This window comes from Schistocerca gregaria, chromosome 1 (assembly GCF_023897955.1).
Source record: "Schistocerca gregaria isolate iqSchGreg1 chromosome 1, iqSchGreg1.2, whole genome shotgun sequence".
Lineage (NCBI taxonomy): Eukaryota > Metazoa > Arthropoda > Insecta > Orthoptera > Acrididae > Schistocerca > Schistocerca gregaria.
The window spans coordinates 1,107,886,337-1,107,914,181 of NC_064920.1; the positions used below are offsets into that span (position 1 = coordinate 1,107,886,337).

At 44.0% G+C, this 27,845-nt stretch overlaps 1 protein-coding gene and 1 non-coding gene across 2 annotated transcripts in view; one reads left to right on the forward strand and one right to left on the reverse strand.

Annotated features, from left to right (window-relative positions):
* Positions 1-27,845, reverse strand: part of LOC126283210 (short-chain dehydrogenase/reductase family 9C member 7-like) — a 127,399-nt gene that overhangs the window by 92,997 nt on the left and 6,557 nt on the right. Inside the window, exon 2 of the mRNA XM_049982254.1 lies at positions 14,415-14,578. Within this exon, the coding sequence (XP_049838211.1) occupies positions 14,415-14,578 (164 nt within the window). The remainder of the gene's footprint in view (positions 1-14,414; positions 14,579-27,845) is intronic.
* On the forward strand, positions 821-895 carry Trnas-cga (transfer RNA serine (anticodon CGA)). The gene has a single exon. It is a non-coding gene; the product is annotated as a tRNA-Ser (tRNA).

A 27,845-nucleotide genomic window follows, 5' to 3' on the forward strand; every position in this document is an offset into this window, starting at 1 on the left:
TAATCTGTCAGGCAGTTTCATATCAGCGCACACTCCGCTGCAGAGTGAAAGTCTCATTCTGGAAACATCCCCCAGGCTGTGGCTAAGCCATGTCTCCGCAATATCCTTTCTTTCAGGAGTGCTAGTTCTGCAAGGTTCGCAGGAGAGCTTCTGTAAAGTTTGGAAGGTAGGAGACGAGGTACTGGCAGAAGTAAAGCTGTGAGTACCGGCCGTGAGTCGTGCTTCGGTAGCTCAGATGGTAGAGCACTTGCCCACGAAAGGCAAAGGTCCCGAGTTCGAGTCTCGGTGGGGCACACAGTTTTAATCTGCCAGGAAGTTTCATATCAGCGCACACTCTACTGCAGAGTGAAAGTCTCATTCTGGAAACATCCCCCAGGCTGTGGCTAAGCCATGTCTCCGCAATATCCTTTCTTTCAGGAGTGCTAGTTTTGCATGTTCGCAGGAGAGCTTCTGTAAAGTTTGGAAGGTAGGAGACGAGGTACTGGCAGAAGTAAAGCTGTGAGTAGCGGGCGTGAGTCGTGCTTCGGTAGCTCAGTTGGTAGAGCACTTGCCCGCGAAAGGCAAAGGTCCCGAGTTCGAGTCTCGGTGGGGCACACAGTTTTAATCTGTCAGGAAGTTTCATATCAGCGCACACTCCGCTGCAGAGTGAAAGTCTCATTCTGGAAACATCCCCCAGGCTGTGGCTAAGCCATGTCTCCGCAATATCCTTTCTTTCAGGAGTGCTAGTTCTGCAAGGATCGCAGGAGAGCTTCTGTAAAGTTTGGAAGGTAGGAGACGAGGTACTGGCAGAAGTAAAGCTGTGAGTACCGGGCGTGAGTCGTGCTTCGGTAGCTCAGATGGTAGAGCATTTGCCCGCGAAAGGCAAAGGTCCCGAGTTCGAGTCTCGGTCGGGCAAACTGTTTTAATCTGCCAGGAAGTCTCTCGATATACTTCAGCATCATCCGCAAAAAGGCCCAGTGAACTTCCGATGTTATCCAGATGGTCATTTTTATATAGTGTGAATAGCAACGGTCCTACGATACTCTCCTGCGGCACACCTGAAATCACTCTTACTTCGGAAGACTTCTCTCCATTGAGAATGACATGCTGCGTTCTGTTAACTACACTCCTGGAAATGGAAAAAAGAACACATTGACACCGGTGTGTCAGACCCACCATACTTGCTCCGGACACTGCGAGAGGCCTGTACAAGCAATGATCACACGCACGGCACAGCGGACACACCAGGAACCGCGGTGTTGGCCGTCGAATGGCGCTAGCTGCGCAGCATTTGTGCACCGCCGCCGTCAGTGTCAGCCAGTTTGCCGTCGCATACGGACCTCCATCGCAGTCTTTAACACTGGTAGTGCCGCGACCGCGTGGACGTGAACCGTATGTGCAGTTGACGGACGTTGTGCGAGGGCGTGTAGTGGGCATGCGGGAGGCCGGGTGGACGTACCGCGGAATTGCTCAACACGTGGGGCGTGAGGTCTCCATAGTACATCGATGTTGTCGCCAGTGGTCGGCGGCAGGTGCACGTGCCCGTCGACCTGGGACCGGACCGCAGCGACGCACGGATGCACGCCAAGACCGTAGGATCCTACGCAGTGCCGTAGGGGACCGCACCGCCACTTCCCAGCACATTAGGGACACTGTTGCTCCTGGGGTATCGGCGAGGACCATTCGCAACCGTCTCCATGAAGTTGGGCTACGGTCCCGCTCACCGTTAGGCCGTCTTCCGCTGACGCCTCAACATCGTGCAGCCCGCCTCTAGTGGTGTCGCGACAGGCGTGAATGGAGGGAGGAATGGAGATGTGTCGTCTTCAGCGATGAGAGTCGCTTCTGCCTTGGTGCCAATGATGGTCGTATTCGTGTTTGGCGCCGTGCAGGTGAGTGCCACAATCAGGACTGCATACGACCGAGGCACACAGGGCCAACACCCGGCATCATGGTGTGGGGAACGATCTCCTACACTGGCCGTACACCTCTGGTGATCGTCGAGGGGACACTGAATAGTGCACGGTACATCCAAACCGTCATCGAACCCATCGTTCTACCATTCCTAGACCGGCAAGGGACCTTGCTGTTCCAACAGGACAATGCACGTCCGTATGTATCCCGTGCCAACCAACGTGCTCTAGAAGGTGTAAGTCAACTACCCTGGCCAGCAAGATCCCCGGATCTGTCCCCCATTGAGCATGTTTGGGACTGGATGAAGCGTCGTCTCACGCGGTCTGCACGTCCAGCACGAACGCTGGTCCAACTGAGGCGCCAGGTGGAAATGGCATGGCAAGCCGTTCCATCCAGCATCTCTACGATCGTCTCCATGGGAGATAGCAGCCTGCATTGCTGCGAAAGGTGGATATACACTGTACTAGTGCCGACATCGTGCATGCTCTGTTGCCTGTGTCTATGTGCCTGTGGTTCTGTCAGTGTGATCATGTGATGTATCTGACCCCAGGAATGTGTCAATAAAGTTTCCCCTTCCTGGGACAGTGAATTCACGGTGTTCTTATTTCAATTTCCAGTAGTGTAGGAGCTCTTCAATTCAATCACACATTTGGTTTGATAGTCCATATGCTCTTACTTTGTTCATTAAACGACTGTGGTGAACTATATTAAACGCCTTGAGGAAGTCAAGAAACACGGCACCTACCTGGGAACCCGTGTCTCTTGGACGAATAGCGCGAGCTGGGTTTCACACGATCGTCTTTTTCCAAACCCATGCTGATTCCTACAGAGTGGCTACTTTTACATCTTAACATTTCTCCCCTCTGAGAATGACAGGTTGTATCCTTCATACATTCACACAGCTGGTCTAATACTCTGTACGATCCCATTTTGTTGATTAATCAGCAGTTACGACTTTCCAGGTCTCACAAATAAACAGTAGAATCCACGAAGGATTTGGTGGCCGATGGACAGTGACGAGTTTTCGTCGAAAGCGCTGGGTGAGTTCATTCGTTTGTTGGGAATGGGAGGTCGATAAGTGTTTCCCACCTTTCGGTCGATGAGCGATTTTCTCAAAAGATTTTACAGTAACCATTCGGTAAAAAAATTTCATTGCAGTGACGTCACGGCACTGCTCGTCTTTAGCCAGATGGTGCACGTCAATCGAAGTGCCGTAATCCCTGCTCCAGATGTTTTTTAGGTTCTCTGTGTCTCTCTGCTTCCACACCTGTTTCTGCTCAGTGGGCACTCCGCCGGTCATGCCCCTATTCTGATTTGGTGCACGTTCAACAGGACTGCCCGCATGTGGAGGCCATATGTCCCGTTCGTCGCACAATAGGCCACAGGATGGTTGTCAGAGGTCCCAGTATTTTGACGTCATCAATGTTATCTGAATTTTCTTGCCCCTAGCTCTATCCCCTTCGCCATGCGATCGAGGCCGAATTGCAACACTGGCAAGATCTCGATGTCGTTTTTTTTTCCTATTTCGATGGCAGTGGGACACCCCTTTTGGTGTTAATTCAGAATTCAGGCGGCATCATGCTGCTTTGTGGTGATTTTAAGCAGTTCTATGGCCAAAGAAGTTGCTGGCGAAGTTATTTGTGGCCAGTATTTTTCAGGCATCGACTTGCGCGATACATATTACTTGCAGATGCCACTACACGCAGCTTCTTGGAATTTCCTGGTGCTCAGTACCATCTTTGGGCTTTATTGCTTTAATCACGTTCTTTCTGTATATTCGTCTATGTTAGAAATTTATCAACGATACGTGGAGCAGTTGATTCATGAGATTTCCTGTTGCGCAAACTACCTCAGTGACATCTGGGTAGTTGGCGCTACGCGAAAGGAGCATTTCCGACATCTACAGGCGGCCTTCCAAGGCAGTTTCTTCTCCCCAAAGGTTGATTTTTGGGGTATACCCTCAGCTACGGAGGAGCACAGCAAAGACGGTGTCAACTTGGTGGTGCCCAAAAATCTGAATGAGCTTCTTTTTGGGCAAGATTTCTTATTATGATAAATTCATACCCTGGCTGTGCACGTTTGCCACCCTCTTAACTGGCGCCGGCCAGTGTGCCCGAGCGGTTCTAGGCGCTACAGTCTGGAACAGCGTGACCGCTACGGTCGCAGGTTCGAATCCTGTCTCGGGCATGGATGTGTGTGATGTCCTTAGGTTAGTTAGGTTTAAGTAGTTCTAAGTTCTAGGGGACTGATGACCTTAGGAGTTAAGTCCCATGGTGCTCAGAGCCATTTGAGCCATCTCAACTGGCTTCACCAAAAGGACGTAATGTTCGTCTTGTATGCTCACAGTCAATAGGCCTCATAGTCCGTCAATCAGTATTTGGCTTCCTTTAAGCTGGGTAAACCATAAACAGAGGCCTCCAATATTTTCCAGTATGGTACTGGTGCAGTCCTGTTCCAATGGCACTGGGCAGCCCACTGATTATGTTTCAAAGACTGTTTCTGTGGTGAAACAGTCGCTCTTGGGAAAGGAGGTGCTGGATATCATTTTCAATGTGAAAACATTTCACGTTAACTTGTGAGGAGAAAAGTTCTTACTCATCACTGACCGCAAGCCCCTGGTTTCCTTATTCAGCCGGAGCTCTACGGTACTGCATCAGACTGCCAACTGGTTGTACAAATCGGCATCCTCCTCACTAATTCTAGTTCATTACCAGCCCACTACCCAGCCCGCAAATTTAGATGCGCAGGGCTTACAGCGGGTTGAGTTTGTGGCCCTTGTTTGCTAAGTGAAGCACATGGGACACTGGCTGGTAGTTGTGACCCTCAATCAGTACGTGCGCAGCAAATGCGGAGTCAGAATTCTGCAACCTCCAGCTGCCTTCATGTTCAGCCAGCCTAGTTGCTATGTCTCTGCCTGCCTGACCGATGTAAAATTTGTCACAATCAGTTAACACAATACAAGTAATATTGTAGAACAAAAGCAAACTGGTGCTCTGGGTTTGCTGTTGAAGTTCACAAGGTGTATATTCCCAGAAGAGTCAACTAATATACATAGTGTTTAAAAACTCGACTGCAAACGTTTAGGAATGGATTCCTGATATAACAAGAAGAAAGAAAGTCTGTTAAACATGAACTCTAAAATGCATACACTAAGAGCTACGAGCACTTGTTCTGTAGAAGAGATGTGCTTTACAGTAGCGAAGATCATCAATTGCTTATAGCATTTTAGAGCTGATGTTTACTAGACATCTTTTCCTTCTTTACCATCGGTTGTTTTATTTTCTCCTACTTAATATCTCACAAAAAGACCTCGAAGGTCAAATTAGAGAGCGTCGAGGTAACACTGAAGTTAACCAGCGGCAGTTATTTCCGCGAACCATTCGTGACTGGACCAGGAAAATTTGGAAGTTAGAGTGGTACACGACGTATTCTGACACACCGTAAGGTGGCTTGTAGAATACAGATGCAAGTGTAGATGTAGAAATTACACTATGAAATGAGATTGAGTGTTGGACATTCTGGGAAGGTAATGTATGTTTATAGAGGTGATGCAGCAGGCAATAATACCCTGCTGTTACCCCATGTGTAGTTAGTAAAGTAGGATAGAGCAGGTTGTGTCAAGGTTTATAAACTTTAGAAGGCAAAGCGAGATTGGTTCTGATAGTGGGTGGAAGTTACACTAAGATGGAATACAGACTTGTCAGCTAGAATAATTTCTTACAGAGTGTGGAGTCATTCGAAAGAAAGGCTGTTTTGGAGGCTTATAGTAACAAATCAGACTATATCTTCAGCTGAAAATGTGGGGTGGAGGGAGTAGGTGGTGTAGCTTGGGGTATCAAATGGACGGATTGGAACACTAGAACACTTAGCTCAGGAGTCTTTGCAGGGGGGTTTGGTCTCGCACTTACGGGAGTATGTGGGATGGACCTCTATGGATGTGTTAGTTGATGGAGGATTTTTAAGTGAGAACTCTCTTTGTGGAGGTGATGAAATTTACAGTCAGGAGGGTTGAGTGGGATTTTGCATTTTTTGTGCAGAGATCATTGCATTGGTGACATTTACCGGTGTACACATTTTTTTCCGTTTTTCAAAGCAATGATCACCGGCAGTTCTCCTGTTCAACAACTCTGTCGTTTCTGCTTTTACCTGTTACACCTACTGAAAAGTGTCTTCGGCGCACCGATCGCTTCTGGCAGCAAGATCTGGCGAATGCGGTAGATGCTGGAACACAAGAAAGCGATTGTCCTCTAAAACCTGCTTCACTGTTATGGCATTGTGAGCTGAGGCGTTGTACTGATACGGAACCCACAGTGTTCCTTACAAAAAAACGGTCTTTTCTTTGTTACATCTGCATCTACATCATAAATCGCTAACCACCTAATGGTTTGTGACGGAGGGTACTTTCGGTATCACTATATGATCCCTCCAACCCTGTTTCACTCGCGAATACAGCGTGGGAAGAATGATTGTCGGTAAGCCTCTGTATTGGCTCTAATTTCTAGAATTTTCTCCTCGTGGTCAAAACGCGAGCTGTATGTGGAGGTGGGGGAGGTGGGGGGAAGTAATATGTTTTCCGACTGAAAAGTACTGTCCCGAAATTTCAATAGTAACTCTCTCCTTGGTGCACAACGCTTCTCTTGTGACGTCTGCCAGTGGAGTTTGTTTGGCATCTCCTTAACGCTGTCTCGTCAGATAAACGATCCGTGGACCACACGGCCACTCTTCGTTGGATCTTCTCTATCTCCTCTATCAGTCCTACCTGACAGGGATCCCAGATAGATGAACAATACTCAAAAATCGGGCGAACAAGCGCCTTATAAGCCACTTCTTTCGTACATGAGTTACATTTCCTTAAGATTTTTCCAATGAATGTGAGTCTGGTGTCTGCTTTTCCCACTAACTGATTTGTATGGTCCTTCCACTTAAGCTCGCTCTGGATAGCTCTTGATATTTTACGGCAGACGCTGTCTCCATCTGTTTGTCATCAATAGTGTATCTGTACAGTAGTGGATTTCTTTTCCTATGTATGCGCAATATGTTATATTTATTTACGTTCAACTTGCAGAGCCTGCACCAATCATCAATTCTCTGCAGGTCGTTCTGCAAATTATTACTACCTTCTGGCGTTGCTACTTTTCTATAGACAATTGCATTGCCTGCAAATAGCCTTTAAAGAGCATCCGACGCTTTCTAATAGATCACTTATATATACTGTAAATAGCAACCGTCCTATAACACTTCCGTGTGATACTGCGGATATTAACTTTTTGTTCTGTTAAGAGCAAACAGTTTTACGGTAGCTAGATCAAGACTTTTTGCAGTATTTCCGGAAGGGGAGCCCGCACTGAGCGTATCTGTCCAAACGAAACCAAATTTTAAATGTTGTCATATCTTCTTCAAGCTGTATGTCTTATATGATAGTAGCATTGCTTCCTCAGGAGAATTTCACAGAAAAGCATGTGATCTAAAAACTTGGCATTAAAAAAATCCAAATATATGTCCCACCGTTGATATGACTGCCACAGTCCTAGAACATTTCAATGAAAGTGGGACAGCCAATTTCTGTGGAAGGTTTCACTCATACTGATGTTTTACTCTCAGAGAAAATTATACCAAAAGCTAAAAATTTCATACTTTCGGAAAAATGTATTTAAAGCATGGTATGCTCTGTTCAGCCTACATTAAAAATTAAAACTCGCCAGGTACATAGATGTCACTGTTGCAGGTTTCTCTATTTTCTTATGTTTGGAGGCACTATCCTGAATTCTGACCTCTTTTGTCATTTTTCGGACAATTTTGTCAGCTTTCCGCACCCTCGGGTGATCAATTGACAAACCCGCATTATTCATGTTCACGCAGGTTCTATGCCCAAATCGTTCAAAATTTTCAGCCTGCTGGCTCAACCACCATTCAAGTACCACGCAGCGTCCACGACACGGGTTTTTAGGGTTCCGAGCCACACAACTACTGTTTCAGGCAAGATTTCCTTACACACAGCTATTGAAACTTTCGTAAGTATTTTGAATTCTTAAATGGACGAATTTAGGAAGCAAGTCTTTATAGATAGGTTTCATTATATCTGGTGCTGACATTGGTAAGGGATGGTTGTATCTATATATTCCACCAGGTACACTTGCTCTCTGGTATTTACGCCATCTACATCTGATACTGCGCAAGTCACAAGATGGTGTGTGGCAGAGGGTACCTTGTACCACTACTAGCCATTTCCTTTCCTGTTCCACTCTCAGACAGAGCCAGGGAGAAACGACTTTATACAGGGCGTTACAAAAAGGTACGCCCAAGCTTTCAGGAAACATACCTCACACACAAATAAATAAAAGGTGTTATGTGTCCGGAAGCGCTTAATTTTCATGTTAGAGCTCATTTTAGTTTTGTCAGTATGTACTGTACTTCCTCGATTCACCGGCAGTTGCCCCAATTGAAAAAAAAGGTAATGTTGACTTTGGTGCTTGTGTTGACATGCGACTAATTGCTCTACAGTACTAGCATCAAGAACATCAGTAAGTAGCATCAACAGGTTAGTGTTCATCACGAACGTGGTTTTGCAGTCAGTGCAATGTTTACAAGTGCGGAGTTGGCAGATGCCCATTTGATGTATGAATTAGCACGGGGCAATAGCCGTGGCGCAGTACGTTTGTATCGAGACAGATTTCCAGAACGAAGGTGACCCGACAGGAAAACGTTCGAAGCAATTGATCGGCGTCTTACGGAGCACGGAACATTCCAGCCTATGACTCGCGACTAGGGAAGACCTAGAACGACAAAGACACCTGCAATGGACGAGGCAATTCTTCGTGCAGTTGACGATAACCCTAATGTCAGCGTCAGAGAAGTTGCTGCTGTACGAGGTAACGTGGACCACGTCACTGTATGGAGAGTGTTACGGAAGGACCAGTTTTTTCCGTACCATGTACAGCGTGTGCAGGCACTATCAGCAGCTGATTGGCCTCCACGGGTACACGTCTGCGAATGGTTCTTCCAACAATGTGTCAATCCTCGTTTCAGTGCAAATGTTCTCTTTACGGATGAGGCTTCATTCCAACTTGATCAAATTGCAAATTTTCACAATCAACATGTGTGGGCTGACGAGAATCCGCAAGCAATTGTGCAATCACGTCATCAACACAGATTTTCTTTGAACGTTTGGGCAGGTATTGTTGATGATGTCTTGATTGGGCCCCATGTTCTTCCACCTACGCTCAATGGAGCACGTTATCATGATATCATACGGGATACTCTACCTGTGCTGCTAGAACATGTGCCTTTAAAAGGACGACACAACATGTGGTTCATGCACGATGGAGCTCCTGCACATTTCAGTCGAAGTGTTCGTACGCTTCTCAACAACAGATTTGGTGACCGATGGATTGGTAGAGGCGGACCAATTCCATGGCCTCCACGCTCACCTGACCTCAACCCTCTTGACTTTCATTTATGGGGGCATTTGAAAGCTCTTGTCTACGGTGCCAAATGTAGGGACTCTTCGTGCTCGTATTGCGGACGGCTGTAATACAATACGCCATTCTCCAAGGCTGCATCAGCGCATCAGGGATTCCATGCGACGGAGGGTGGATGCATGTATCCTCGCTAACGGAGAACGTTTTGAACATTTCCTGTACGTTCTGTTGCTGCGTGTTTCCATTCCATGATTAATGTGATTTGAAGAGAAGTAATAAAATGAGCTCTAACATGGAAATGTAAGCGTTTCCGGACACATGTCCACATAACATATTTTCTTTCTTTGTGTGTGAGGAATGTTTCCTGAAAGTTTGGCCGTACCTTTTTGTAACACCCTGTATATGCTTCAGCATGAGCCCTGATTTCTCTTATCACCGTCGACCTTAAGCGAAACGTACGTTAGTGGCAGTAGACTCGTTCTGCAGTCAGCTTCAAATGCTGGTTCTCTAAATTTTTTCAACAGCGTTCCGCGAAAAGAACATTTTCCTTCCAAGGATTTCAACTTGAAGCATCTCCGCCCCAATTGCGTTTTTTCGAACCTCTCGGTAAGAAATCTAGCAGTCTGCCTCTGAATTTATCTAATATCTTCTTTTAATCCGACCTGGTGGGATACTAAACATCCGAGCACTACTCAAGAATGTGTTGCATCGATACTCTAGACGAAGTGTCCTTTACAGATGAACCACCATTTCCTACAATTCTCTCAATAAACCGAAGTCAGCCTTTGTCCTTCCCTTCTACAGTCCCTAGGTGCTCTTTCCATTTCATATCGGAGGCACAAACACAGCTGAATTGAAACAGACAGACAGAGGCATTCCGTTGTTTGGTACATGCTTTTTGTTTCCTATCTGTATACACCAAGCACACAAAAACCATACGTTTTCTTGTTCAGGAAGGCATTTTACTCATTATCTTTATCTGCGCGCAGCTACTGCCAGCACAGGCTTCTCATTCGTAGTGTGTCTGCAATCATGTAGCTTGAGGAAGCCAGTTCAGTATGATCGAAACCAACGTGTAGACACTGAAGAAATGGGAGGCTATAAAAAACGAACTATGAAATAAATTTTTTAGTTGTTCAGGAAATCAGCATACCTATTCTCTACTTTAATGCTTCCAGTCGGTTGAAAATGATTCAAATGGCTCTGAGCACTATGGGACTTAACTTCTAAGGTCATCAGTCCCCTAGATCTTAGAACTACTTAAACCTAACTAACCTAAGGACAGCATACACATCCATGCCCGAGGCAGGATTCGAACCTGCGACCGTAGCGGTCGCGCGGTTCCGGACTGTAGCGCCTAGAACCTCTCGGCCACCCAGGCCGGCGCTTCCAGTCGGGAACAACTCATTTAGAGAAAAAAAGTTTTAAGATATCCCAATCTGAAACAGCTCATTCAGATACATCGGCAGTAATAAAAAACACTATAACAGAAAAAAGTGTTGCAGTATTTGTTAAAGGTATGGGTCAGTGTAATACTGTTTCTGATGAAGGTTTCAAACAACTTGGCCAGGAAGGTCCAGATACACATTATGGAGAAACCAACCTTTCAGATGTCATGTTGGATCCCTGTATTACAAGCAGACATGCCAAAGGACAGGTTGATGTAATTTGTAACAGATTAATGTCTTCTGTTGTTAACGAAGTTATTAATAAAACATGTGCTGCAACAGTTCATAAGTGGGCTGAGTCACACAATCAGGTACATTGTTTCAGCTCATTTTGTAAACAGATTGTTCTCTTATGAATAATGCTTTGTTTATAAAGTAATTCCGGGGTGTCAAGAAAATGAGAGTAAACACTAAAATAGAAATATAAGAGAGTATGGGTGACTGGAACATTTCGCCGGACATGTTGCGTGATTTTGTTTTTGTCTACGACCAGAGTGCCAACATAATAAAAACACTTCCATGTGATGAAAGGCTTCCTTTTTATCAACGCAGCACTCATCCAAACATTCGATGAAGAGAGCTCCTTGTAACATGCTGCCCGACGATTGCAGCTACACTAAATATTGGAAAATGCATTGCACAGTACATGAAGGAAAGTGGTGCCTGCTTGTCTTGGGAATCATATTTGAAAACAGTACCCTTGAGTCGTTACTCAATCAATACAAAGAAAATTGTTGCTTTAGCGACGAGAAAAAGATCCGGCAACATGTTACAGGGATATGACAATGAATTTCCAGGAATAATTGTGGATTTCTTGATACCATGTAAAGCGGGGAGTAATGACCTAAAAGGGACCTACGATATAGTTAGTTCTTCTTTGGTTTGACAAGTCTGCGGAGTCAATGACAATCACTGTCAAATAATGTGAGGTGTATTATATTACTGCATTTACAAGTTCTGTTTGGTTATGATAGATTTGTAATCAACTAGCGTAATTGATGTTTACTAACATACATGTATTTTTTAATACGAGGTACAAGAAATCAAATGCCGAGCCATTACTTTTACAGAATGTCGTAATTATTTCCAGTCATAAAATTGCTTCCTTCCTGTGGTTGTCTTTCCGTGATGTCGGTCCACACCTACATCTACATCTGCATCGATACTCCGTAAGCCGCCGCACGGTAGGCTATCGTGTCGTTTCCTCACCTGTTCCACTCGCAGATAGAGCGAGGGAGAAACAACTGTCTATATGCCTCCGTATGATCCCTAATCTCTCATTTCTTAACCTTGTTGTCCTTACACGAAATGTACCATGGCGGCAGTAGGGTCGTTGTGGAGTCAGCTCCAAATGCCGGTTCTTCGAATTTTTCGCAGTAGTGACTCTCGAAAAGAACGTCGTCTTTCTTCCACGGATTCAGGTTTGAGTGTCCAGAGCATCTGCGTAACACGTGTTGTTTGAACCTACCGGTAGCAAATCTAGCAGCCTCTGAATTGCTTTGATGTCTTCCAGGAGCGGATTCAAACACTCGAGAATGCGTGACAAATGAAAAACAGGAAATACTTAGCAGCGTGCAACGTAAGTATGCGAGTTTTAAAGATAGCAGATGCAATCATTGACGTAATCGTTATGTGTAGTTAGTGCAATGTTGTCTTACAGCCAAACGGAAATACTGTAACTTGTATAATAATTTATCAATATAAAACACACTTCTCCGGGGTGCACCTTAATGGAGTTTTGCATTACTTCTCTCTTTGTTGTTTATTAAAACGGAGCCGTCAAGTATAGTGTCATCGCCACCCAGAAAGAGAGACAATAACACGTTCTCCGTTGCAGGTGAAGTACATCTCTATATTTAAGAGTATGCTAATTTTATGTTAAAGTGGTGTAACAGACGTGAAGACGATGTACTAGGGATGGCTGGAGTTACAGGACGAAGCATCTAGTTAACGGTACTTAATTAAAACTGGATTATTATTAACAATTTGGCACAGATAATTTCAGCCAGACAACGTCAATTCTCTGCTGTTGATCTACATCTACATTTATACTCCCCAAGACACCCATTGGTTTGTGGGAAGGGCACTTTACGTGCCACTGTCATTACCTCCCTTTCCTGTTCCAGTCGCGTATGGTTCGCGGGAAGAACGACTGCCGGAAAGCCTCCGTGAGCGCTCGAATCTCTCTATCTTACATTAGTGATCTCCTATGGAGGTATAATTAGGGGGAAGCAATATATTCGATACATCATCCAGAAACGCACCCTCTCGAAACCTGGACAGCAAGCTACACCGCGATGCAGAGCGCCTCTCTTGCAGAGTCTGCCACTTGAGTTTGCTAAACATCTCCGTAACGCTATCACTCTTACTAAATAACCCTGTGACGAAACGCGCCGCTCTTCTTTGGATCTTCTCTATCTCCTCTGTCAACCCGACCTGCTACGGATCCCACACTGATGAGCAATACCCAAGTGTAGGTCGAACGAGTGTTTTGTAAGCCACCTCCTTTGTTGATGGACTTCATTTTCTAAGGACTCTCCCAATGAATCTCAACCTGGCACCCGCCTTACCAACAATTAATTTTATATGATCATTCCACTTCAAATCGTTCCGTACGCATACTCCCAGATATTTTATAGACGTAACGGCTACCATTGTTTGTTCTGCTACCATATAATCATACAATAAAGGATCCTCCTTTCTATGTATTCGCAGTACATTACATTTGTCTATGTTAAGGGTAGTTGCCACTCCCTGCACCAAGTGCTTATCCGCTGCAGATCTTCCTGCATTACGCAGCAATTTTCTAATGGTGCAACTTCTCTGTATACTACAGCATCATCCGCGAAAAGCCGCATGGAACTTCCGACAGTATCTACTAGGTCATTTATGTATATTGTGAAAAGCAATGGTCCCATAACACTCCCCTGTGGTACGCCAGAGGTTTCTTTAACGTCTGCAGACGTCTCTCCATTGAGAACAACATGCTGTGTTCTGCTTGCTAAAAACTCTTCAATCCAGCCACACAGCTGGTCTGATATTCCGTAGGCTCTTAGAGCAACTATAAATTTTATTGAAGTGAAAAGTGTGAATACTTACAGCTGTAAATATATAATGTTCTTTGTGTGTTCTTATTAGATTTAAGGGATAGCATTTGTTTAGTGTGTACGTAAGTACCTCTTATTGGCAAACAGGATTAATATTCCTTTGAAAATGAGTCGTTTTTCTGTGCTTGGACTGAATATGAAATTATTTTCCACATGTTGTATGAAGTTAAGTGTGTCAAGTAAGCGTCCTTGCAAACGTTAGTTTCGTGTTAAGAAAAAGAGGGGTAGGGAGAGAACGGAAAAAGAAAGAGAGAGAGGGAGGAAAGAGAGACGCGTCTGGTTTGTGCAGCTCAGCGAGGCGAGATGAAGTAAGAGGTCAGCTGTGACGTCATGCTCGGGTATTCATGTCTCTGGAGTCCGGACATCAGAGCGAATTCGTGGCCAAGTAGGGTCGTGTGAGCCCTGACACAAGTTGCTCGGTTCCCCCTTTAGCAGGCGAGCCGCAACCAGTGAGACACAGAGCGCTGGAGCACTCTGCCCTAGACCACCGTGTCCAACACACGTGTTTCCCGTGCTTTGAGGCGAAACCTGTCGTTTGCGAGGCGACTCACCCGTGATGAGGACGACCCGCTGGTGCAGGCGGTCGACCAGCCGCAGGGGGTGGAGGAGGTCGAGGGCGATGGAGAGCAGCCAGGCGGCCAGCCCCAGCAGCGCGGCGGCGCCCACCAGCTGGCAAGACCACGACCACCACCACCACGCCGCCTCGCACGTCCCGCTGCAACACGCGACGGTATCAGCCAGTCTCCTGCTTGGCTCGCAGGCCTACATTCAGTATTCAGACGGCCTGAAATGTGGTTTGTTGATTGTGCCCTTCTCACCCACGCTACACCTCATACGAAACTCTTCGAGTTTCATTTCGCATGTCGTCATACACTGCTAGCCATTGAAACTGCAACACCACGAAGGACAGCAAGGAACGGAATTTTATTTACCGTTTCTGTTCAAAATGGTTCAAATAGCTTTGAGCACTATGGGACTTAACTTCTTATGTCATCAGTCATCTAGAACTTAGAACTACTTAATCCTAACTAACCTAAGGACATCACACACATCCTTGCCCGAGGCAGGATTCGAACCTGCGACCGTAGCGGTCGCGCGGTTCCAGACTGTAGCGACTAGAACCGCTCGGCCATCTCGGCCAGCCTACCGTTTCTGTACAGTAAGATCTGAATGCTGTTTATTTTATTTGGCATTAACTTGAGCTCCCACAAGTATTATACACTGCCAGAAACGAGTGCACCCTTCTCAAAGACGAGGTCATTTTATTGATAACTGATGTTACGGGTAGTTCATGATCGCAGCAGAAGATGATACCAAATTGAGACCAAATGAAACAACGATGTCAGAGTGAACGGTTTCCGAAGTCGCATCTAAATATTGTGTACCTCCCATCCCAACTCCCTCCCCCACCCCTCCCGTCCCATCTGGCGGCAAAGCACGCGTGTATTCTCACGTGCAAATAACCATCAAGATGCCGAATGGTATCCTGCGACAGAGTGTCCCAAGCATCTTGCACCTTTTGTTGCAATTCAGCAAAGATTCTTGCAGGCTGCCGAGAACGAGTAAGCATCCGCTTCATCACATGCCATACGTGTTCGGTTGGTGAGACGTATGGTTCTCTTGCAGTCTGGGCCAGTTCTTCTACTCCAGGAAGAGCACATTGCATCGTAGCAGCCATATGCAGGCGTGTGTTGTCCTGCTGGACAAGCACATTACTATCCTGTCGAAGAAATGACAGCAGTATGGAGTAATAACTTGTTCAATGTTGCACGCACTGTTTCACATACCTGAGAAAAATACCAAATGAGACCACTGGTTGCAGGTGATGATGGTCCCCACGTCATGAATCCCAGGGTGGGTGGGTGGGACCTGTGTGTCGTGGGCAAACGCACTTTGGGATGGGCCGTTCAAGACGTCTATGCTGTACACTTGTACCTCCACCACCCACCCACAGACAGACCACTGGAGACGAGGGACCGTCATTTCGTTCTCCAGTCAACTCTTTCACAACGTCAGAGTAGCCTCGCTTGGCGGTGTCATGGTCTCAGTGGTAACCTGGCTAGATGCTAGTTGGTTCGTTTGTTTCATGTTCCATCAGACATTTTGAGTGATAAATCCTAATGATATGGAACGAGCCATTTTACAGCCACGAGGCAAATTTATTTGTAAATGTGACTACATCGAGAACATTAATAGGTTTATTTTATTTTATTTATTTTATTTTTTCAACATACAGGTGTGAGTTAGCGATTCTTACCCACCACCTTTAACACATTACAGTAGCAGACATTTTTCTACAGAACAGAGAAGTTATCAAGGAGAAATTTTTTCAATTTTTTTTCAAATTTTGCTTCGCTGTCTGTCAGATATTTTAAATCACTGGGTAACCGACGAGAAATTTTTGTTGCAGCATTGTGCACTCGTTTTTGTGCTAACGATAACCTTAACACAGAGTACTGAATGTCTGTTGCCTTGTGGTATTGTAATTACGAACATCACTGTTCCTTCTAAACCGTAATTGATTATTTAGAACAAACTTCATGAGGGAATAAATATACTGTGAGGCAATAGTCAGAATGCCTAACTCCTTAAACAGATGTTTACAACATGATCTTGGATAAGCAGAGCGTTTTTGAGCAATGAAACGTTTCTTTCTTGAACATGAGTTACCCCAGAACATTATCCCATATGACATCGTTCAAAGGAAATATGAAAAATATCTCAACGTACTGATTTCTCTCTGCCCAAGATTTGCAATAATTCTAAATGTAAATATGACTCAACTTAGTTGTTTTAGAACATCCAAAATGTGCTTTTTCCAGTTCAAATTGTCATCAATATGGACACCTAATAATTTTGTAGTTTCCACCCTACTTATCATTTTCCTCACCTTGTTTTATAGTTGCTGTAGTACCGCTAGATTCGCATAACTGAATACTTTGTGTCTTTTTAAAACTGAGGGTCAGATCATTCGCAGAAAATCGGCGAATGATACTTCTAGGAACACTGTTTAGCAACCCATCTGTTTCTGACTATAGGCCTATGCTTGGACTGATTATAATACTAGTATTATCTGCAAAATGAAGTTATTCTGCTTGTTGTATATTAGATGGAAGATCTTACATATGTGAAGAACAAAACTGACCCTTCGAGAACCCCAAGTGTGATTTTATTTTTAAAATCCAGAATTACGCCCCCAGACGACATTGGTTGAACTACACTCCTGGAAATGGAAAAAAGAACACATTGACACCGGTGTGTCAGACCCACCATACTTGCTCCGGACACTGCGAGAGGGCTGTACAAGCAATGATCACACGCACGGCACAGCGGACACACCAGGAACCGCGGTGTTGGCCGTCGAATGGCGCTAGCTGCGCAGCAGTTGTGCACCGCCGCCGTCAGTGTCAGCCAGTTTGCCGTGGCATACGGAGCTCCATCGCAGTCTTTAACAGTGGTAGCATGCCCCGACAGCGTGGACGTGAACCGTATGTGCAGTTGACGGACTTTTAGCGAGGGCGTATAGTGGGCATGCGGGAGGCCGGATGGACGTACCGCCGAATTGCTCAACACGTGGGGCCTGATGTCTCCACAGTACATCGATGTTGTCGCCAGTGGTCAGCGGAAGGTGCACGTGCCCGTCGACCTGGGACCGGACCGCAGCGACGCACGGATGCACGCCAAGACCGTAGGATCCTATGCAGTGCCGTAGGGGACCGCACCGCCACTTCCCAGCAAATTAGGGACACTGTTGCTCCTGGGGTATCGGCGAGGACCATTCGCAACCGTCTCCATGAAGCTGGGCTACGGTCCCGCACACCGTTAGGCCGTCTTCCGCTCACGCCCCAACATCGTGCAGCCCGCCTCCAGTGGTGTCGCGACAGGCGTGAATGGAGGGACGAATGGAGACGTGTCGTCTTCAGCGATGAGAGTCGCTTCTGCCTTGGTGACAATGATGGTCGTATGCGTGTTTGGCGCCGTGCAGGTGAGCGCCACAATCAGGACTGCATAATACGACCGAGGCACACAGGGCCAACACCCGGCATCATGGTGTGGGGAGCGATCTCCTACACTGGCCGTACACCTCTGGTGATCGTCGAGGGGACACTGAATAGTGCACGGTACATCCAAACCGTCATCGAACCCATCGTTCTACCATTCCTAGACCGGCAAGGGAACTTGCTGTTCCAACAGGACAATGCACGTCCGCATGTATCCCGTGCCACCCAACGTGCTCTAGAAGGTGTAAGTCAACTACCCTGGCCCTGGATGAAGCGTCGTCTCACGCGGTCTGCACGTCCAGCACGAACGCTGGTCCAACTGAGGCGCCAGGTGGAAATGGCATGGCAAGCCGTTCCACAGGACTACATCCAGCATCTCTACGATCGTCTCCATGGGAGAATAGCAGCCTGCATTGCTGCGAAAGGTGGATATACACTGTACTAGTGCCGACATTGTGCATGCTCTGTTGCCTGTGTCTATGTGCCTGTGGTTCTGTCAGTGTTATCATGTGATGTATCTGACCCCAGGAATGTGTCAATAAAGTTTCCCCTTCCTGGGACAATGAATTCACGGTGTTCTTATTTCAATTTCCAGGAGTGTATTAAGTACAACTCTCTGTTTTCTTTTGGTTAGGTATGACTTTATCCATTGGTTGACTATACCATTAATCCCATGAAACTTTGAGTTTTTTGGAATACTGTAATTCAAAAGTCAAATTCCTTAGGAAGGTCGCATAAAATGCCAGTCGGCGCTATATTATCATTTGATGTTTCTAAAACTCTGGTGAGCGAAACTGTGAATGGTATTCTCAGTGGAGCAACGCTTCTGACCTGACACCCAAACTGTGATTTGCAGAGGCCATTACTTTAATCCCTCTAGTAACCAACGTTTTTTTTTTCACACGGCTACTTACAGCTTCTTTCAGATAATGATATGAATTCATCATGGAATAGATTAAATTTTGTGTTAGCATTTGGTTCATTATAAAATTCATCTGACGTCGTCTTCTGTAAATTATTATGAAAAACTTTTGTCCTGTATTCATCAATTATTTTAACTCATTCCCACTGAGTAATATGCACACTGTAGGTCACTATGTTATTTATCAGAGAGAGCATTTGTTACAGGCTAAACAGTTACTTTCTTGCTTTGAGCTTCACCAAGGAAAACATTATCAACTGGAGTCCTACCGTCAATGTTGGAAAGTTAATTACCGAAATCAAACTGTAGAATCGAAATAAGGTTTCCATATCACCTTTCCTATCATAATCCTTTAGAAAATCTACATGGTAGTCACCACAGGCTATTAACTGCTTGCTGCTGTCTGACATATAGCACAGTAAGGAATCCAGATTACTCATAAACAGCTCAAAATTTGCCAGTGGGGATCTGTATACAGTTACAATTAAAAGTGAACTACTTTTCAGTATTTCTTCACAAATATACACTTCAGTGTGCTGATCACTACAAAATGTATTGGTCTCGACGCTTCTGTACTTGTGTTCTCTTTCAATGTTTGTAACAACTCCTTCTTTTCCCATATTAGTTCTACATGAGTAAGCTGCTAAAGTGTAATCTCGTATACGTAATTTATGCAGTCTTGTGGTTATATGGTGCTCAGATAGGCCTAGAAGCTCTCTAAATTTTCCAAACAGACAAGTAGCTCTTCTACCTTATTACTCAGTCGTCTAATATTTTGATGAAATGAGGTAACCTTACTTTTCCGTGCAAGCGTTTTTGGGGGCTCTTCTGTTATTTTTACTTCTTTGGAAACAGGGTGTGTAAATCCTGATTCTAACCCAAACTGTGCGTCTCATACACCACTGATTACAGGAATCTTACTTTTCACGATGGTGAGTTTCTTTGGCAGAAGTCTGCTGCAACCTACCTTGATCTTAAGGTCAAACTTATTCGATACAGTAAGATCAAACACGTGATCTTAGTACTGCAGCAAGCAGACAGTTACCAATGGTCTCTGATGACACAGCAGGTATAACATGTGCGCATACTTCTTCCCTGGATTATGATCGGTGAGTCACCGCTGCTCACACAATGCATCGACCTTGACACGCGCCTGCTTTACGTGACGTCCAGCGCCTGACGTAAGGTCTAGGAATGTCTCACAGACCACTGCCGACAGCAACGAAGCACTAGCGTGCTGCAATTCGTAGCTACTTCCAGCCAGTTTGCTAAAGACCGATAATGTGGCCCCATTCAAATGGCTGAAGCTATTCAACGGGAGTATATTATCGTCTGTGGGCATCGTGTATCATATAATCAATGCTACAAAGTGACACTTGCAAGGAGCGACACTTGCGTGGAGCCTGGGCTTATTGACGGGATAACCGGGTTTTCACAGATACACGCATACTAAGAAGTCTTTCAGTCCAGCACAGATGCTCTGGCGATTCCCATGCCGTTATCACCCATTTGTAGCTTCAGAGTGCTTCATTAACGCGTTCTGTGGGCAATTTATTTTCAAGGCTGTGGTATGAATGAGAAATGGCAATGAGATTCGACAGAATGAAAACATACAATGAAATTTGACATCATTTTTAATATTTCGATTAGTCGAAGACGGGAGCAGCTAAGTAAGGAAAACGCCGTTTTAGGACGAAATTTAAAGTGCCTGATTTATATTTCGTTACCATTTTATTTAAAAGTTAAACACAGAAACACAGAATATCAATGAATATTACTTTTCACTGAAGGATCAATGTCTGGTACTTCGTTTCGAATAACGCTAATTCGAAGACATACTCTTAACTTGAAATCTGCCAGTGGTCTTTCGTGGGTGGATTTCGTTGTCTTCATAGCGTGTACATGTAATTCTAAACATCAACATAATCAAAGCGGTAAGTTTGAAGACGTGAAAATTTACAATGAGGAAATAGAAATCTACGAGATTAATTTTGCTGTGAAACTAACCACACAAGCGTCAGTCTGTGACCGGGTTTCCACATTGCCAACGTCACCGTAAAACACCCTAAAATAAGTGAAGGTAAGCGATCATTAGCAAGATGGAACGACGTATGGTAACTTGTCCTAACAGCAGATTAGTTCGTTGATTGTTTCTCTTGAAAACAAAAATGTATTGTCATACTGAAAATATTGCTAAATGTATTGAGACATTTATTTGTCTGCTCCGATAAACTTTTTTTTTTTAATTTTTGCACGTCGCATTCTCGCTGCTCGCCTTCCAAATGACCATAAACTTTTGCATGGAATCTATTGTAATGTTGCTGTAAATCGATTTTTTCCGTTGTGTTCAAAGGTTTGAAGCACATTAATAGAACACTAAGCGTATCAAGACACCATCACACATAATAAACATATAGACTAGGGATCCTGCACTGATACATTGATGTTTCTAACTCGACCATCATCCTACTTTTCAGCGCTTTATAAACAGCTACTCTTTATTTTAGGGGAGACTTCACCCTAAAAGTTCTTTTTTTAATTAGTAGCTATTTCATCTCTTTGGAGTATTTATTCTTAGATCCCAAAATGATTTTGCTGTACCCGAATTACGAGGAAATCTAAGAAATGTTTAAAATACGGACTATGTAAGAGGCTGTGGCACACCGAAAGATGCCAAAGATAATTTTTTATATCTGTCACCATCGAACAGAACCATCTTTACCCAAAACTTGTCATTCACTGTAACTGGGAAAAACTAGTTGCAACATTTCCAGGAAAACTGAAGTGAAACAACTGGCAGTCAATCGTTGGAAGTCAAAAAATGGTTCAAATGGCTCTAAGCACTATGTAACTTAACATCTGAGGTCATCAGTCCCCTAGACTTAGAACTCCTTAAACCTAACTAGCCTAAGGACATCACACACATCCATGCCCGAGGCAGGATTCGAACCTCCGACCGTAGCGGTCGCGCGGTTCCAGAGTGAAGCGCCTAGAACCGCTCGGCCAGTGCCGCCGGCGGAAGTCAATTACTTGGCATGATGACTGTATTTATATAAATTTAGGGGGTACACTGAAGTTCTGTTCAGTGCAATGAACAAGCACCAAGGAAATGGGAATTGGCTTTCACTCTGATACAACTCTCACTGCACTACCTCAATAAAACTGTGATTAAATATTTATTCAGACAATTCGTTGAAAAGGTTACCCTGATCTTGAAATTACAGGAAGTAGCCTCATATAAGTATGAAGGTGAAACGTAATGATGCCATTGAATTTTTATGGGGATGTTTTATGTAGTAACATTCTTTTTTTGATAAAATGTTAAAATCTGTTTTACCATAAATTTGTTTTTTTTTTCAGCTCAGTGTCATAATTTTTGCAGGAAGTAGTCCTGATGTGTTTGCATACTTCTATGCATTAATATAATCGAAAATGTAATTTGTTTATTTTATCATCACATTTATGCACTGATAATTAAACAACATTTAAAGCTGAAATTTGAAATAATCACAAAAAATATTAATATGTCTCATAAAATGATTGCAGAGAACAGTTGAACTACGCGTGGTGAATGTATGTACAAAACGCGGACGTGAAAATTGAGTTGTGAATACCAAAAGTTGATTTTCGAGAAGACTTTTAAAATCATATTAAAAATTTAAAACTCGTACGCCAATGAAGTTATGGACTTCAAAACTTGGGTGTTGCTATATCTTTATATAATAAACGTGATTTTAAAATTTGGTTGCTGTCGGCAAAGTAGAAGAAAAGTTGAAGTGGATCCTCCCCTCAAGCACCTTGCCGTATATACTGTATGTTCGTATTTAACTCTACGCCGAACCTAATTATGGCCATTCCTCTGAATGCAGCACGTGGGTTTCACTCATCCTGTGCTACCAGTCGGCCTTGCTGCGTTACCTAACGACATCTGACTGTCCCATTTTAATGCGAGCGTCACAACCTAGGCGGCTGGCGTGCGTGAGCGCTCTTGCTTGCCTAGCCACATCCTGAACACTCCCGCTGTAACCTACGACTTGTGTTACTAGAAGATAGTTGTAACATACAGGGTTACATTTATTGAACTATAGAAAAAACGTAAATTAGTTCCACATTACGGCGTGCACACACTTTATTCAACATGTAAACGTCAATAAGGATATTCGAATCTAGGTTATGACATGTTCGATATGCCTGCCACCATAGTCGATGATGTGGCGCAGACGAAAAGCGAAAATCTGCATGGCCCGCTGAAGTGTCGGAACATCGATGCTGTCGATGACCTCCTTCATAATTGTTTTCATCTTGGCAATGGGTTTGGGGTTATTACTGTACACCTTGCCTTTAATGTAGCCCTAAAAAAAGGGGTCGGGTGTGTTTCCTTTCAGACCTGGAGAATATGGCAACCAATCGTGGCTCATTCCAGTGGCCTCTGGGTACCCCAGAGCCGGAATGCGGTCCCCGAAGTGCTCCTTCAGGACATCAGACACGCTCCTGCTTCGATGGGGTCGATCTCTGTCTTACATGAACCACATCTTGTCGATATCAGGGTCACGTCGGGTAATGGGGATGAAATCATCTTCAAAGACCTTCACGTACCGTTCGGTAGTCATCGTGCCATCAAGGAACAGCGCCCAGATTATTCCGTGACTGGACACTGCAGACACACAGTCACCCCTTGAGGGTGAAGAGACTTGTCGATCACGAAATGCGGATTCTCTGTCTTCCAAATACAAAAATTTTGTTTACTGACAAACCCATCCAACAGAAAGTGGCATACGTCGCTAAATCAAAGCACGCTATTCTCATCATGTCCCGCAGTCAATCGAGCGGTCTGAATATCGTAATGAAAAATCGTTCAGAAGCTATAACGACTTTATTTCATATAGCTCAATAATTGTACGTCGATTTTTTAGGGTAATTTATTTTTTGCTTATCTGTTTCATTCTGACTTGCTCGTTTTATAACAGGGAAGAAAGTATTGATTTAATTACATGTCATATGCCTGCGTTTCCACTGCAAGAATATTGATTCTAAGAACCTCTCAAGACGAATTCTGCGGTTATTCCCAAGAAAAGGTTTGGCCTTTGAGATAGTCTTGTCAGTCTTCATTACGGAATATTTTGCAAGTTTCAAGAGACATATAGCCGACTTTGTTTAGTTTCAAGGGAACACCACGAGGAAGGAGATCGTTTTCATGCTCCATCAAATTTATTTACAGTATTTACAAGATTGTCAATGATTACATTAAACAACTTTTCAATATTTACAATGATTCTGACGTTTTCTTCCCTATTGTAGGTTATGTGCGTTGGACACCTATGTCAGAAACGATCTCAAGTTCCCATCAGTTTGCAGTTTCTTTAAAGGCTTTGCAATCGCTTCGTCAGTCTTCGTTGCAGATTTTTTCTTATTTTCCCATCATAGTTTAAAATTAGTCGATAAAACTTGCGGCCATGGTACTGTGCATATTCTCGAAGATTTTTTACTAATGAGTGTAGATGCAGATGAACTTTAGATATTAATGTATTTATTGTTCGGTCCATCGTTATAAGTCGTTGTCAATGCGAGTACACCTTTCACCACAGTTCCACATCTCTCTTGGCATGTATTCACTATCGAGCCACTGGTCCACAAAATAGTCATAAAAGTCCTGAAGCTTTTAGTTTTCAGTCTTGCTCTCCTGTAAACACAGCCAACCATCCTCCAACATTTCCAGAGGAAGATGTGCTGGAGCAGAAGACGTCCTTATGAGACAGTGTAGTTCCTCGTTTTCCTTATAGACTGGAACGAGGCCGCAACACTGAACTTGTTTCCACAGACAATGATTAAAATGACAATTGCACCCAGTAATGTTTTCCAGATAACACACTGTTAGCTGCCTGGACAATAACAATTTCAAAGTCTATCAGCATAAACGCAAGGTTCCATACGGGCACGTTAGTTTTAATAGCGTTAAAAAAAACCTTCTTATGTTTCTCTCTTTTTCTTTGGCAGTAAAGTGTAAACAACTGGAAAGGTGTTTTTGTTCCTGCCAAGGACTATTAAGGTCGGCATAGAGTATAAACAACTGTCCAAACTGCTCCCTCGAACTCTTGAAGGTGCCATTCACGAAGAATTATTCGCAGTGTGATAAACACGCTTTTCAGTTTTCCCTAGCAAACTCCAGTATTCTGTCATTCGGTCCCCTATTAACACCTGTAGTTAGATTTTGATAAGCTTTGAAAGAAGTCCAACAGTGAAACTTGCTTCAGTGGCGTATCTAGGGGGTTGCGGTCTGCAACGGATTCCAGATTCGTGGGCGTGGCAAAACTTGATAAGCTCTGGGACAGAAGCTGTAAATTTTTTTTAAATATCTTATGGTCTGCATATAACAATGTGGTGAGTCCAGTGATACGACAGTGCTTCGAAAAAGGCTAAAGTGCATTGAGGAATTCAACCAAGAACTTTTTAACTTAAACCTAAGGCATTATTTGTACTCTGTGAAAACCGTTCTCTCAACCTGTGTAGAGTACGAGCTTATACAACGGCTTCATTTTGTACAACGTTATCGGGACTTTAGAGAGATTGTACGCTTTACTCAGCTTCTACTGACGGATGGACGATTTTCCTCAAAACCGCTGATGTCACGTTTACGAGACTTTCAGACACATGGTGTAGTGCTCACTTTGAAGTTGTTAAGCCTGTGTTTAAGTGTTTGAAAAAGAATATCTCTGCCACTGAGGAATTGTCTGATTCTTTTGAAACTATAGACAGCATGAAGGTGCTCAACTCTGCTGCCTACAGTGTGTGGTTTCTCGATTTTTTGTATGGAGTACTGCCTTAGTTGATATCTACCATGCTTGTTATTATTTGCAGGTTCTTGGCGTCAGCTCCAGAATATGTTATACTAAAGCTCATCTTGAAAGACAACAGAAATTATCCTCTTGACAAAGCACTGCCATTTGCGAAGGACATAGGATTGGCGTTCCTGTGGAAATAAGTAGAGTTACAAGGAAGAAGGATGTGGTACCTGGAAAAAGGATGCAGACAAGACGTTGATTTTACACCAGGAACTGAGAAGGTCAGTGTTAGAGTGTATCGACAGGTCTCTACAAGAAATACGGTGGAAGGTATGTCAATTGTTTTGTTAGTTTAGAGCCAAGCAATCTGATTAAACCCTAGAAACGGGCCTTACCAAGATGGTATAAAGTTTAGTTGACAATTATTAAGAGAACTTTGAAGATGGCATCCTTTCAGATATTCCAAATATTTTGCAAGCTACCAGCATTCCAAAAAAGAGCTTCTTGGTACGACATTATTAAGATTGTTACAGATCGAGGTCGAATATCAACCTTCCGATTCCGCTGAAAACCTCATTTTGGCCTAAAGATTTTTCTTGACTGATTTGCGTTAAATGTTCAGAAATATAACTGCAGAAAGGTTGTGTTCCATGACTACAAAATCGATGAGTCACAATGGGATTCAGTCAACTTATACAAATACTTGGATGTAACAGCTGATGGGGATATAAATAAGTTGATATGCCTACATCAGCAACTTGCAGATTTCTGAGCCTTGACAGAATGCTGAAGAAACTATAAAGGAAACTGCTTAAAACACACTGTGCATCGTTTCCTAGGACATTTCACAGAAATGTGGGTCCCATACCAAATAAGACTAAAAACGAGATATTGAACGTGTACAGAGACGATCACCACGATTACCCACATGGTTGTTTGATTCGCGACACAGCATTATGGAAATGCTGAATAACCCGAAATAACAGACGCTAAACCCCACGTCACCCCCCCACCCCCCTCTTGAACCATGGAGCTTGACGTTGGTGGAGAGGCTTGCGTGCCTCAGCGATACAGATAACCGTACTGGAGGTGCAGCCACACCGGAGAGGCCAGACAAATTTGTAGTTCCTGAAGAGGGGCAGCAGCCTTTCCAGCAGTAGCAAGGGAAACAGTCTGGATGATTGCCTGACCTGGCCATGCAACATTAACCAAAACGGCCTTGCTGTGCTGGTACTGCGAACGGCTGAAAGCAAGGGGAAACTACAGCCGTAATTTTTCCAGAGGGCATGCATCTTTACTGTATTGTTAAATGATAATGGCATTCTCATTCCGGAGGTAAAATAGTCCGCCATTCGGATATCCGGAAGGGGACTTCTCTGGAGGACGTCGTTATCAGGAGAAACAAAACTGGCGTTCTACGGATCGGAGCGTGGAATATCAGATCCCTTAATCGGGTAGGTAGGTTAGAAAATTTAAAAAGGGATATGAGTAGATTAAAGTTAGATATAGCGGGAATTAGTGAAGTTCGGTGGCAGGAGGAAAAAGACTTCTGGTCAGGTAAATAGACGGTTATGAATACAAAATCAAATAGGAGTAATGCAGGAGTAGGTTTAATAACTGCAAGTTGGCAAAAAGGGATACAAACGTCTCAAAAATGAGATCAACAGGAAGTGCAAAATGGCTAATCAGGGACTGCTAGAGGAGAAATGTAAGGGATAAAGTAGATACTGCCTACAGGAAAATTGCAGAAACCTTTGGAGAAAAGAGAATGACTTGTGTGAATATCAAGAGCTCAGATGAAAAACCAGTTCTAAGCAAAGAGGGGAAAGCAGAAAAGTGGAAGGAGTATGTAGAGGGCCTGTAGAAGGGCGATGTACTTGATAGCAACGTTATGGAAATGGAAGAGAACGTAGATGAAGATGAAATGGGAGATATGACACTGCACGAAGAATTTGACAAAGCACTGAAAAACCCAAGTCGAAACAAGACCCCGGGAGTAGACAATATTCCATTGAAACTACTGATAGCCTTAGGAGAGCCAGCCCTGTCAAAACTCTACCATCTGGTGACCAAGGTATATGAGACAGGCGAAATACCCTCAGACTTCAAGAAGAATATAATGATTCCAATCTCAAAGAAAGCAGGTGTCGACACATGTGAAGAACACGGACTTATCAGTTTAATAAATCATGGCTACAAAATACTGATACTAATTCTTTACAGACGAATGGAAAAACTGGTAGAAGCCGATCTCGGGAAAGATCAGTTTGGATTCCGTAG